The sequence below is a fragment of the Eptatretus burgeri genome, chromosome 3 (genome assembly GCF_056783735.1).
Source record: "Eptatretus burgeri isolate ZD-2024b chromosome 3, Ebu_testis_v1, whole genome shotgun sequence".
Lineage (NCBI taxonomy): Eukaryota > Metazoa > Chordata > Myxini > Myxiniformes > Myxinidae > Eptatretus > Eptatretus burgeri.
The window spans coordinates 122287575-122300961 of NC_140963.1; the positions used below are offsets into that span (position 1 = coordinate 122287575).

General features: G+C 40.0%; 1 protein-coding gene across 1 annotated transcript in view; it reads left to right on the plus strand.

Moving 5' to 3' along the window:
• Positions 1 to 13387, plus strand: part of LOC147030882 (sushi, von Willebrand factor type A, EGF and pentraxin domain-containing protein 1-like) — a 106064-nt gene extending 92677 nt beyond the window's left edge. The window contains exons 18-23 of the mRNA XM_085875418.1: positions 6561 to 6672; positions 7080 to 7300; positions 8063 to 8116; positions 8701 to 8837; positions 8931 to 9008; positions 12915 to 13387. Of these exons, the coding sequence (XP_085731544.1) occupies positions 6561 to 6672; positions 7080 to 7300; positions 8063 to 8116; positions 8701 to 8837; positions 8931 to 9008; positions 12915 to 12977 (665 nt within the window). The 3' untranslated portion in view covers positions 12978 to 13387. The remainder of the gene's footprint in view (positions 1 to 6560; positions 6673 to 7079; positions 7301 to 8062; positions 8117 to 8700; positions 8838 to 8930; positions 9009 to 12914) is intronic.

A 13387-nucleotide genomic window follows, 5' to 3' on the forward strand; every position in this document is an offset into this window, starting at 1 on the left:
AGGTTACAGAACTTACCAAAGAGCCATTGACATACAGAGTGGTATGGAGCAATAACACAATAACGATTTACAATTTGTCATGGTAGAACGGAATAGGAAACAGTCAGCATGTGTAGAATATATTGTGGAAGTGCACGGATGAGCACATGAGGTAGTGATGGGCATCGGATCATTCCGATCATTTTTAGGGCCATTAGATCAAGAAGTAATAAATATCTTCTTTGACCTATCCATACAAGCATGGGTAAGTCGGTTTGTCTCAACAACTATACAAACAAACAAAAACATCAACAACTAGAAGGGTACTTGGTAGAGCACATACTTCTGCCACGCAATGCTTGATACAAGAGAAGATATCGGCCCAATAAATTTTTGAAATATCATGCTATACTGTATCTCGTTTTTGGCCCTATCTCTCAATGGTGAAGAATCACTTTAGAAATGAAAAAAAATTATCGTATCCAGAAACAGATCTTCACCAAAATCGAATCAATTCATCCTTGTCGCCCACCCAACCTGTCCACTAAGTTTTGTCTGAATCCATAACGTTTTGAGATATCGTGCTATACTGCATATCGGTTTTAGCCCTATTACTCAATGGTACAGAATCACTCAAAAAATTTTCGGATCCGGATTCGAATCTTGGCCAAAATCGAAACAATTCATCATTGTGTCACACCAAACGTGTCCATTAAACTTTATCCAAATCCATCCACAACTTTTTGAGATATCCTGCACACAAACAGACGGATGAGTGAAAACATAACCTGCATTCGCCTTCGGTGAGCGGAGGTAATAACAAGACAAGCCAATCTACTTCCTCCCCCACATATTTCACCTCCATGCGATGAGGTCCTGAGCATTCTCTCTGAACAGGACAAGAAGTTCCATTTCCTTAGATACAACAGAGTCCCAGGTTATTCTTGGTCTGCCTCTGTCGCTCTTTCGAGCAATATTGCGGTGTGTACACTTTTTAACCCAAGAGTTGTCATCCGTCCTTTCAACATGGCCAAACCATCTCAGTCAGTTCCTTCTGAAAACAACGCAAACTATCTCGACCTCTGCTTTCTCTCAAATCCAAAGAGGATTTCCTATTTTTCAAGGAAACCCATGCACATCCATCAAACCATTTTCATCTCATTTTGATCCAGTCTTAACACATCCTTCTTTTTCATTGGCCATGCTTCACTACCATACCACATGACATTCCTAACATAAACCAACTCTCGACTTGCAAACACCACAAAGGAATTTCCCAGTGTTGACAATATTTCCTTTGCCCTGGTCGCAAACCGTAACCTTGGTTTTCGACAGATTCACTTGAAGTCCCTTAGACTCCATATCCTCTTTGCAAGTCTTAAATTTTTTCCAACAGTCCTTCTTAAGATGCAGTGATAAAGACCAAGTCATCAGCATGAAGAAATTCCCAAGGTAATCCAGTTTGAAATTCCCATGACAAAGCCTCAAGCACAATAATAACCAACAAAGGGCTGAGCACAGACTATTGATGAACACAACTTAACTTCAAATTCCTTGCTTTTCACTCCATTTACCCAGAGGGGAGAGCAGTACTCCATCAAGCCGTGGATGATAGCCTTGTAGGTAGCGAGGAGCTCAGGTGTGCCAAGGAAGGGCTTTGCATAATTCAGGATTCCCAGTCAGCATCTGGCTTTGGCAGCCAACTTTGAAATGTGGCTTGCCCAAGAGTGATCATGGCTGAGAGTGAGACCAAAAGTTTGTGTGACTGAACCTCTTTGAGAGGGTTGGTGACAAAGTAGATGGGAGGGTTTTCATTGCGGTCCTGTCAGAGAGTGCGAGAGAGAGAGAGACTGAGACTGAGACTGACTGGGTGATTTCTCATGGTTAAAGACATATTTCAAGTGTTTGACCAGTTTGTGATTTTATCAAGGTCTGAAGAGAGGGAAGAAGCTGCTGTCTGTCTGTCTGAAAGATGTCAAAAAATTGGACAGAATAACACAGTTGATGTTAGTGGAGGAGTTTAAGCAGTGCGAGCATTCTGACATTCAAATGCATTTGGACGACTGAAAGGTAGACGAATTGCACACCGCAGCACCAATAGCCGACAATTATGCTTTGACTCCCAAAATTCATTTTCACAAACTGAGTTTTCCAAATATAAGTAACCTGGGGAATTACAGTAAACCTAGTCTCGGAATAAGACCCTCACCTAAAGGTTCTCTGGAAAACTCGCATGCCAAGTGGGATTATTCTAAGCCTGTCAACCAGAAAGGAAATTTTCATGATGTTCAGCGAACGGCCACAGATAATTATCCATCCATGCATATTTGTTCTTATTGCAAGAGGAATGGTCTCTTCAGGTTTCAGTGTCACATGGTGGAAAGAAACCAGTCATCATCAGTAAGTAAAAGGTGCTTCAACTGCCCATTGCGGATAGCGACTATTAAAGTGTCATCGAAGAAGGATTATAACACCAGATTCAGACGTTATTAATGAGGAATATAAGCCTTTCATTCCAGAGGGTTTTGTGTCAGCTGTAGGTGATGATGCAAATGAGCGACCCACTAAAATATTGTGAGACACAGGGGGATCTCAGCCTTTAATGCTGGAGAGCATTTTGCTGCTATTTGAGAGAATGTTGACTAGTATCAGTGTACTGTTTCAAGAAGTTTGTGGTTTTGTTCATGCACCACTTCGGGTGGTTGACCTTGAGTCTGAGTTGGTAGCCAGATTTGATACTGTAGGCTTACAGTCCACTCTTGCTGTGGAAGGGGTTTCTTTTATCATCGGAAATGATTTAGCCAGTGGTGGAGGCTCGATTAACTCACAGATGGTGGAAGAACCGATTGTGGAGAGTAACAAGGAGCGGCTCGAGGAGGAGATTCCTAATCTGTTTACATCATCCTTTGTGACTCGTTCTAAGTTTAGGATGTACTCTGAAGAGAGAAGAGTGAAAGAAGATGTGGACTTAAGAACCCACGTACACTTAAGAAGGAACTTTTATGGCCTTGGTCAGTGATGATGTTAACACTAGTAAAGCTCGTGATGGTCATATTCTTGGACCAGAATAAAAATCTTGTAGCCAATAAGAAAAGTTGGGTCTCCCAAGAGAGAGACTTGTAGAAGATCAAATTAAGGATGCTGAGCTTAGAGTACTAGCTAAAAAAGTCCTCATGGAGAAAAAGGTTACCAAAGTAGCAATTTGCTACATTAAGAAAAATGGAGTATTTATGAGGAAGTGAAGACCACTCAGGGCATCAGCGGATGATGAATTGAAAGTTCATTATCAAATTGTGGTTCCAAAACTGCAACGGAAAGAGATATTGAGCTTAGGGCACAAAGATACCATTGGCAGGTCACCTAGGGGTGAATAAAACATGTGACAAAATTTTGACACATTTATTTTGGCCGGGTTTGCAACATGATGCGGCGAGGTTTTGTAAATCTTGTTATTCATGCCGGATGGTGGGGAAACCGAATCAAAAGATTCCTTCAGCACCATCAAAACCAATTCTGGCTTTTGATGAACCATTCAGTGTCATTGTGCTTGTGCCTTGCCAAAGACTAGGACAGGTAATCGATACATGTTGACGAGTATGTGCGTGTCCACCAGGTTCCCAGTGGCGATACCTCTTTAAAAAAAAATGCGGTGCCAAACATCGTTAAGGCATTCGTTAAGTTCTTCAGACCTGTTGGCCTACCTATGGTCACACAATATGATCAGGGATCACATTTCATGTCAAACCTTTTCTAACAGATTTTGCACCAGTTGGGAGTGAAACAAGGTGAAGTCAAGTGCTTCCCACCTGGAGTCACAAAGTGCTTTCGAAAGGTTCCACCAGACTTTGAAAAACCATGATTAGAACTTACTGCTTTGATTGTGACAAGGGTTGGGGGTGAAGGAGTACACTTATTACCTCCACCACCGAAGGTAAAGGAGGTTATGTTTTCACCCCTCTCCGTATTGTTTGTCTGTCTCTGTCTTTCTGTTTGTGTGCAGGATATCTCAAAAAGTTGTGGACGGATCTGGATGAAATTTGGTGGGCGGGTTGTGTGTGTGATAAGGAAGAATTGATTCAATTTTTGGTGAAGATCCGAATCCGGAACCGGATCTGATAATTTTTCAGTGATTCTTCACCATTGAGAGTTCGGGCTAAATTAATATATAGCACGATATTTCAAAAGGTTGTTGACGGATTCGGATGAAACCTGGTGGACACGTGGGATGTGTGACCATGAAGAGTTGATTCAATTTTGGTGAAGATCCGAATCCGGATCTGGATACAATGATTACTTAATTTTAAAGTGATGCTTCACCAGTGAGAGATAGGGCCAGAGGTTATATATATATATATATATATATAGCATGAGATTTCAAACATGTATTGAGCCTGATATATTCTCGTGGATCAGGCATTATGTGGCGGAGGTACGAGTGCTCTACTGGGTGCCCTTCTTGTTGGTGTTTGCTGTCAGGGAGTCGGTTCAGGAGTCGTTGAGATTTAGTCCTTTTGAACTAGTGTTTGGAGAAACCGTGCAAGGACCATTGGAGCTTTTGAAGGAACAGTGCTTTCATGAGAAGTCACAGTTAAATTTGTTGGATTGTGTGTCTGATTTCAGAAAAAGATTGGCAAAGGCATGTGAAATAGCAAGAGAGAATTTAAACGATCACAGGACAAAATGAAATCTGGGCATGACAGACATTCCAAGGACAGGGAATTCAGTCCTGACAAAGTTTTGGTATTGCTTCCATTTCCAGGTCAACGAGTACAGGATAGGTATTTTGGACCTTCCCTAATTGAAAGAAAAGGCAGTTAGACTGATTATGTCTTTCAAACTCCAAGTGGATGCAAGCAGAGATGACTGTCACATAAATATGATTAAAAAAAATTATCATGACAGAAAGCAACCAGAAAGTGTGATTTCAGCCTCACCTGTTTTACCTGGAGTTAATGCACAGAAGCAAAATGAGATGTGTGATGAAGTGAGGTTTGCCCACATTAGGGGGACAGCGCTTGCCCGAGGCTTTTAGGAAGAGAAACATTTTATTCAGTTTGGGGATATTGCAAAGAAGGGATAGGAAAATTACTAACTGAGCACTGAGATTGGATGTTTTTAGATCCTCGTGGAGGATCTCTAAGTCTTACTCACGTTGTTGTTCTTCATCTTCTTCGTGTGGACTTTTTTTGTTTCACAGCCTACAGTTTTCATCGAAACTTCCTGAAACTTGGCATATATATGTAAAAATACCCTGCGCAGACAGTAACCATCTCCGATTTTGGAAATTCTTCCTGGAAAAAAGTTGACGTCATAATATCGTCGCTAATGGAAATCGCCTATACCATTATCTCCGAAACTCGGCAAGCTGTTTGAATTTTGTTTGTGGGAATCAAGCCGGGCATTAGCACAGATAATTTATCGCAAACCTGATACATCACAATGACGTCATATTCGTTTTTATGATGTCATCATTAAGAGCACGAGGATCTCGGCTCATTTGAGCTTGTTTTCTTTATGTTGTTGTTGTTGGTTATTGGGGTTTTTTTCAAATGGTTTTTTTTTTCTGAGTGAAGAAAGTGAGACATGTTATTTGAATTTTTGAGGGATGAGGGGAAATCGATTGAGCTGAGGGATCAGAAGTAACAATACCTGGGATAAAAGGAGCGAAAACGAGGCAAATAAACAGAGGGGAAGCACAGCAAACTATCACCAGTAGGCCCAACTTAACTCGGGAGATGAATTTAATGATTCAACACACCAGGATACGGTTTGGGACAGACAAATTGACGAAAAACACAAACAGCAAAACAGGAATAAAAAGTAAAACAGTAAAACACAATGTAACTCGTCTAGGGAACTTAACTTCGATGAACTGGTAGGAGCGAGAGCCGTCCACGTGTACTAAACACCAAACCAGAAAGGGGAACTGGAATTGATCGAAACCGGGTGAGGGTGGCCATGTTGGCTTAATGGTTAGGGTGACAGGCTTTGGATCCGATGGTCCTGAGTTCAAATCCCGCCTACCCGTTGAATTAATACCAGGTGGGGTTAACTCGACGTGTCATCCTTCCGAGGTTGGTAAAATGAGTTCCAGCATGCTGGACTACTGTGTCGGAGTGGCGACCCGTCCAGGATCGTGCCCAATAGCCAAGGATACTGCTTAAGCAGCACCAACGCTCTGCACAGAGTATGGTCCCAATCTCCTCCTCCTCTCCTGAACTGGGAACCAAACCCCAAACCAGAACTGATATTACTTCTCGAAAAAATAAAACTGATGGTAACTTAATATCGTCTTCATTTTTTAAATTTATCTCCATTTGTTGTTCAAACTTGATGTAAAGCAGTGTGATATAAATATTATTCCAGGTAAAATTAGAACGATGTGATATTCATGCAGTTTGTTCACCGATTTCAGGGACAAACACATGGAAACACACACTTAAAAAAAACATTTTGCATTTTTCTTTTTTTGAAAAATTTGGTCTGGTATTGTTGTGGTGCAGGCATGATGGGCCAAATGGCCTCCCCTGTGTCTAATATCCGTGAGTGTGTGCATGTGTTTGTATCTCTCCTTTTCTTAGATTGCAAATCATGGTTGATCAATCATGGTGGAATTCGGAGCTGGATATCAAAGACCTCTGAGATTATTGTGTCATGTCCCGCTCGCCATCTCACTTATGCTCATACGATAAGGTCAGTTCCTCAATGCAGCTTTTCAAACTCTTACCCTTTCTTGTTTGTTCATTTAAAACTGAAAATATCCAACTTCATTGGACTTCTGAGTGTGACTGGTTCTCGGTTCTGAATGACAGAGTCGAAAGGTGGGGACAGAACACAGATGGGTTGGTTGCATGAGATTTGGAGGTAAACAATCAGTCGAGCCATTCTGCCTTGTCTTGAATCTGAGGTGATGTCGCTTGAGAGGAGCAAGGGGATGAAGGGGGCGTATACACCACCAACTGACTTGACAAGGCACTACAAATGATGGCAGCCCAGTTGTTTTATTTGTATTCACCGCTTTGTCGTCGTCGTAATAATGGTAAATAATAATTGTAAAAATATATTATTCCTATATCTCTTGCATTTTTCCTTTCATGCAGGTGTCTTAATACAGGACCAGAGGCAGAGATCCAATGCTGTCCTCAGGATCCCAAAATAACTGAGGGGAATCTCGAGGTAATAAGGCCTGTGTATCGAAGATGTCAACTGATCATCCAGGCGAGAGCAACGTGTAATATTGGAACACGACTTGTGGGCTCTGAAATTATCACCTGTCAAGGATCTCGCTGGCCGACTGAAACCCTGTCATGCCAACCCGATGGTAATTATGATCAATACCTCTTAGGAATAATATGGTTAAAAATTAAAAAAATTAAAATATGCAACACTTGTCATTGTATTGAAAACGACATTGGGGCAGGAGGGGTGACGACGCTCCAAACTCAATTTCTACACATTGTCATCAGCCATCTCACCCCTCCACTAATTAGTATGATTGTGCTATATTCAAGGATGGTGGAGGAGTAAGTCCAAGTACATATTCAAATCTGATGGTAGTGTTAGTGGGACATTTTGGAATGCCAATTATGAGCATGAGAAGAATAACCACAAAATCCAAAATAATGTGGGAACATGCACACGATGTTAAGAACTTTCAAGTATAACCCTCCTACACAGTCACACAATGAACTGTTGGAAAATCTTTTTTTCAAATGATTATATTTTTGAAACTTTTTTGTGTTGACATTTGAAATCATAAAAGCAATGCTTTTCCCATCACCATCTTCAGCAAGTTGTCAAAATATCATCATGAGCATGCTTCACGGAGCCTTCTGCATTGTTACACTTTATCATTATAATGTGAGCAGTAACACACAAATAAACCTATATTATTAGGGAATCACACTTATCTATAATCCCATTGAAGTTATTGATTTATGCACGACCAAAATGATAATGCATCTCATACAGCCTGAATAATTGTAAAAATAAATTATTCCTCTGTCTCATACATTCATACTTGGGATTTGAATAATCTCACTTCCACTCTTCTTCCCTTTCCTTTCTGCAATCCAAACCCAAGGTATCAAGAACAATCAAATGCTACAGTGGAACATTTCTCTTCCTAAAGATGCAGGTAAATGGGCCATTTGACAAAATCAGCACGAGGACCACAGCTCAACAGTAAATAATATATGATATTACTTATAACTCTATGACTGTAAGTATAGCAGACTAACTCCATGACAGTAATCTGAGCTCGAGATAAGCTATCACACCCAGATGTGGATTCCTGGAAGAGGTTGATAGCACAAGGTATCAGCAATAACTTCCACCCTATGAAGTGCAACCAGGACATTGCATTGTTTGCATATCCTTTGGGCAATATGTAATTGTGATCAGGTTCGCTAATAAAGCAGTAAGCCAGTATTCGGTTCCTAATTGTTACAAGTTTATCTTCTGCTCGTCCTTTCCATCCCCACTCGGCCTTTGGTTGTTCTGTTTTTCTTTCTTGAAGTAAAGATTGCCCTGAGTGTGATTTTAAGTACCTTACTCTGAAAATTCCTCCCTTTGCTATTTGGACTTTTTTTTTTTAGTCCATTTTTGGTGCATTCGTTGCAAAATATCTTCTTGTGGTCCCAAATCCCTCCTCCTCGCTCCTCACCCCCCCCCCCCACCCATCTGATCAAGAGAATAACTAGAATTGTTTTTGTGCATCAGATATGCAGGAGGATTATGGAAGAAAACTCGTTTTTCGAGCAAATCATTTGAGGGAGGCTCAGATCACGTGGCTCGGTTCTGCTCTTCCGAAATCAACATTCCTTTGCTATACGGGAAAGATATACTGGCGACTGAAGGTGGGCAGTTTACTTCTTGCATATTGTGGTTCACATCCTTTCAGAGGAAGGAATATAAACCCAAATAGTGATGCTGGTGTGGTTTAACTGCAGGTACTCATGGAGACCACATTTATTGAGAGGGATGGAAGGGATAATGAAGACTGTGTGGAGTTGTCTATGGAGAGTAAAGTAAGTGTCTAAAAGACATGCCTCTTGTACATTCTTCATTTGAGTTTATTTTTCTGTTATTGTAAAAGAATCATTCCCTGTGCATTCCCTGTCAAATTCCCTGTGCATTTTCCAAATTAAAAACAAACCAAGCATTTTACAGTTATGATCAAATTAGTTAACTGGAACTGCACTTGGTAGAGCAAATACCTCCACCAGGCTGAACAGTTTTTGTTTTGTATCCCACTGATAGGTCGGATCTGCATCCAGACCTTAACTGCAATCTAATTGGCTTGTTCTTGTCACCGACTCAACTCATCCACCTCGTTCTGTCATAATCCATCCACAACTTTTTGAAATATTGTGCTATATATCATTTTTCACGCTCTCCCTCAATGGTGAAGAATCACTTTAAAAATTCTAGAATCTAAATCTGGATCTTCACCAAATCGAATCAATTTGTCCTTGTCATACACACCTGTCCACCAAATTTCGGTCCAATCCACCCATAACTTTTGAGATAAACGTCCCACAGACAGACAGACAAATGTAACCTCCATCTGCCTTCAGTGGCAAAGGTGAAAAAAAAAGTCACAGAAGCAAAGTCTGAATTTTCCAATTTTTAACTCACCAAGAACATAGTTCAGGTGAGCTTATGGGATGGCGCTTTGGCCATCCATCCGTAAACACTTGCAACTTCTTCTCTGAAACTACTGATGGGATTGTGACCGAACTTGGCGAAAATTATCTTTGGAGTGGTGGAACTCAAGTTTGTTTAGGGCATACTCCCCCTCACCTATAATTAGGTCATCATAAGGTTTAAAGGTCCCAAAAGTACTTGAATTTTGAACGAGTTGGGCTGTCATTTTGGATTACAGGAAAACCTTCAACAAGCTTCATCTCTCAAAGAGCTTAACCAATCAATACAAATTTTACATTTGTGATCAACTACCCAAGGGAAATATAGTTTGTTAACAATGGCATTATCAGTCACATGGTGGGGCAGCGATATTGGATCAGAAGAAAACCTCTAAAAATCCACTTCTCTGAAACTGCTTCACTGATCAATGTGAAACTTTACATGTGTGATCGACTACATATCGAAAATATCATTTGATAACAATGAAGTCATTGGTCACGTGGTCTGGCAGCTATATTGGATCAAAGGAGAACCTTTAAAATTCACCTTCTCTGAAATTCCTTCACAGATCAATGCAAAACTTAAAATATATGATCGACTACCCATGGGAACATTTGATTAAAATAAACTGATCCGAAACACAATATGGCTGCCAGTGACATCATAATACAAAAAGTGGGCAACATCTCAAAAATATAAATTATAGACACCTTTGAGTTGCACCTTATAAAATAGGGCTAATTTGGACATAACAAGAAGTGACATTATACCGGAAGTGGGCAATATCTCAAAACTAAGGCTCATCGATAGCAGGAAGTTGCACTTCTGTGACCAAACATTTTATTCATACAACCAAATTTAAATATGCATTTCAATGCAATAGACATTACCAAAGCTTTTCGACTTGCACTCCTTAGGGTAAACCCCAGCAAGCAAGCAAGCATAAACCTTAGGCAAGCAGATGAAGAAGAAACACCAAACTCTCGTTTATAAAGTTACAATGTAATGTCCTCAACGTTGATTGGTTGAGAGAAAGAAAGGATGGGATTACCTGATTGGTGGAACCATATCATGAATAATGAGGAGGTGAAATGAACCATCATGAATAATTATTAGGTGGTGATGAATCATCAAATTACCAATGGAAACATAATGGGCGAATCCATCATAATGGGACATAACGAATTTGAGGGTTCTGTGAAAAGAAAATTGTACACTGTACAGCTGCCAATGTCATAAATTATTTAGCTGCAATTTTTGTGGTGAGCTATACTTGGCCCTTGCTTGACATGGAAGTATTGTCAATTCATCATTTGTTAGCTCTGTGCTTCTTTTGTGTTGAGGTTGAAGTTTGAAGCATGACTGACGTTACGAAAAATGGTCATGGAAAACATCGTCAACTTTGATTCAAAATTGTCCTCAAACTACTGGGAGTAGAAAATTGTTGCTTATACCATTACAAGACCATATCCCAATAAAATACACAAAATAAAAACAAAAAAAGCTTGTTTATTTTTCCAGTAATGTGCATAAATCTAGTGTGACTGGCGTTACCGTGACTGACATTACGATTTGTCCACTTACAATTCACAGTCCGCGAGCCAACACCTTGCATATCTATGCTGTCAGCTTGGCTAAGTAGGGTAAGATAAGAGTTCTAAATGGTATGGAGTTTTCATGGACCACAAATATTAATTGAATTGTCAACAATTCTATCATTCTAAATGCTGATTCTCATCGAAATGACAACATACTTGTACACAAATCTATGTCAGTGTATTTGAGTGGAACACATATTAATTGTGAATAACAATCATGCAGTATTAATCAGATAAATTGTGTCGTTTCCAAGGAGATTTCAAATATAGGAAAATTCACTGTTTGTGATGACAGTGAAGTGGCACTTATTTGTGAGGGCCACATGAAAAAATATGAGGCCCCAGATACCAAATCTGTCAGTTTTCAGTAGCTCTCAGGTCTTATAATGTTACTGCACCAGTTAAATATTTTCTGCAGTAATTTTTTTTTGTGCATGTCCACCTATTCATGGATTTGCCCTAATGCTATTTAGCTGAGAGCTAGTTGGGGGGGGGGGGGTGGGGGGTGGTTTTCATGATGAATCAGCCGACTGGTCGAGTTGTCACACAGTCAAGCCATCATATTCAAAATATATATATAAAGTTCAGACAAATTTTTTCTGTCTTCAAAGAATGGAAATGGTTGATCCCATTCATCAGGTCAACCTGATGAACGTGGCTTGCAAAGATGTTCTGCCTGCTCTCACATAAGAAGAAAGAAAGTGACCTATGTGCATTGCTTTACTACTGATTTTGTGAAGTTTGAGTAGTGAGCAATATGGTTGGTGGTCATACACATACTCATTATTCATGATATGTTTCCACCAATGAGGTAATCCCATCCTTTCTTTCTCTCAACCAATCAACGTTACATTGTAACTTTATAAACGAGAGTTCGGTGCTTCTTTTTCATCTGCTTGTGGTTTTATTCCGAGGAGTGCAAGTCGAAAAGCTTTGATGATGTCTATTTTATTAAAATGAATATACTTCTGTGAACATCAAGTCAATACTACTTGACCTAAAATGTGTTCTCAATCAAGCTCTTATTTTTACCCTGATCCATCCGTCACTTCAATCTTTGGCAACCAGCCAGGTGAGCCGCAGGACCGTTGGTGTTCTTTTTTTGAAATGTTAGTTTGATGCCGAAGGTACCATTGAAAATCTGTTTCTAATTTGGACCTCATGTTGGTCACCATTTGAGCTTTTCAGTGAAATATTTTTCTTGTTTATTTCCTGTGGATCCACAATATGTCCCAAGTGGTCCAGTGTGTGTGTGTGTGTGTGTGTGTGTGTGTGTGTGTGTGTGTGTGTGTGTGTGTGTGTGTGTGTGTGTGTGTGTGTGTGTGTGTGTGTGTGTGTGTGTGTGTGTGTGTGTGTGTGTGTGTGTGTGTGTGTGTGTGTGTGTGTGTGTGTGTGTGTGTGTGTGTGTGTGTGTGTGTTTTCCACTTCTTTAAATATAAATCCTGATATACTTGGGTTATTAGTTTAGATTATTATGCCACTTTTTTCATTACTCAAGCAGTGAGCTTTCACTCTCTTTTTAATACTCTCTTTTAATGTTTTTTCCACATGTGTTTTTAAACACCTTTAAAAGCCTGTTGTGTGCAATCATATACGTTATCACTGTTTTTATTGCTATCTCATTTCCTTCCTCTCCTAACCCCCCCTTCCCCCATCCCCTTCAACTTTCACCAATATGTACCAAACCAGAAGCTTGAACTCCATCTGCTGTTCCATGAGTTCAGCTTCGGTCTCATAACACAAATGAACTAAAAAGATGAAATCGACAGGGTGTTGTTGTAGTGAAGAAAGAGACCTATGTGCACTGCTTTACTCCTGATTTTGTGAGGGACAGTGAGGATGAAAGTAACTGTGAGCTTGAGAAGTGAGCAATATGGTTGGTAGCAATACATGAAAAGGGAATGAACAATTCCCATTGATGTTATGAAAGGATATAAAAAAAATATGAAAAGATGAAAGCAAGATTGCAAGCAGTTGTGTGAAGAGTATTCTCCATGATAGCCAGAGCTTTCCATACACCTGCTGAATGCACACCACTGGCTGTTTTTTTGCTGAGTTGTACAAGATAAAAAGTGATTATACATTTTGTTTGGTATATAACACAATGAACTGCAAACTGAGGCTGTGCTTTTTTTTTCCTATTATTAAAACGTGGGTCTCCA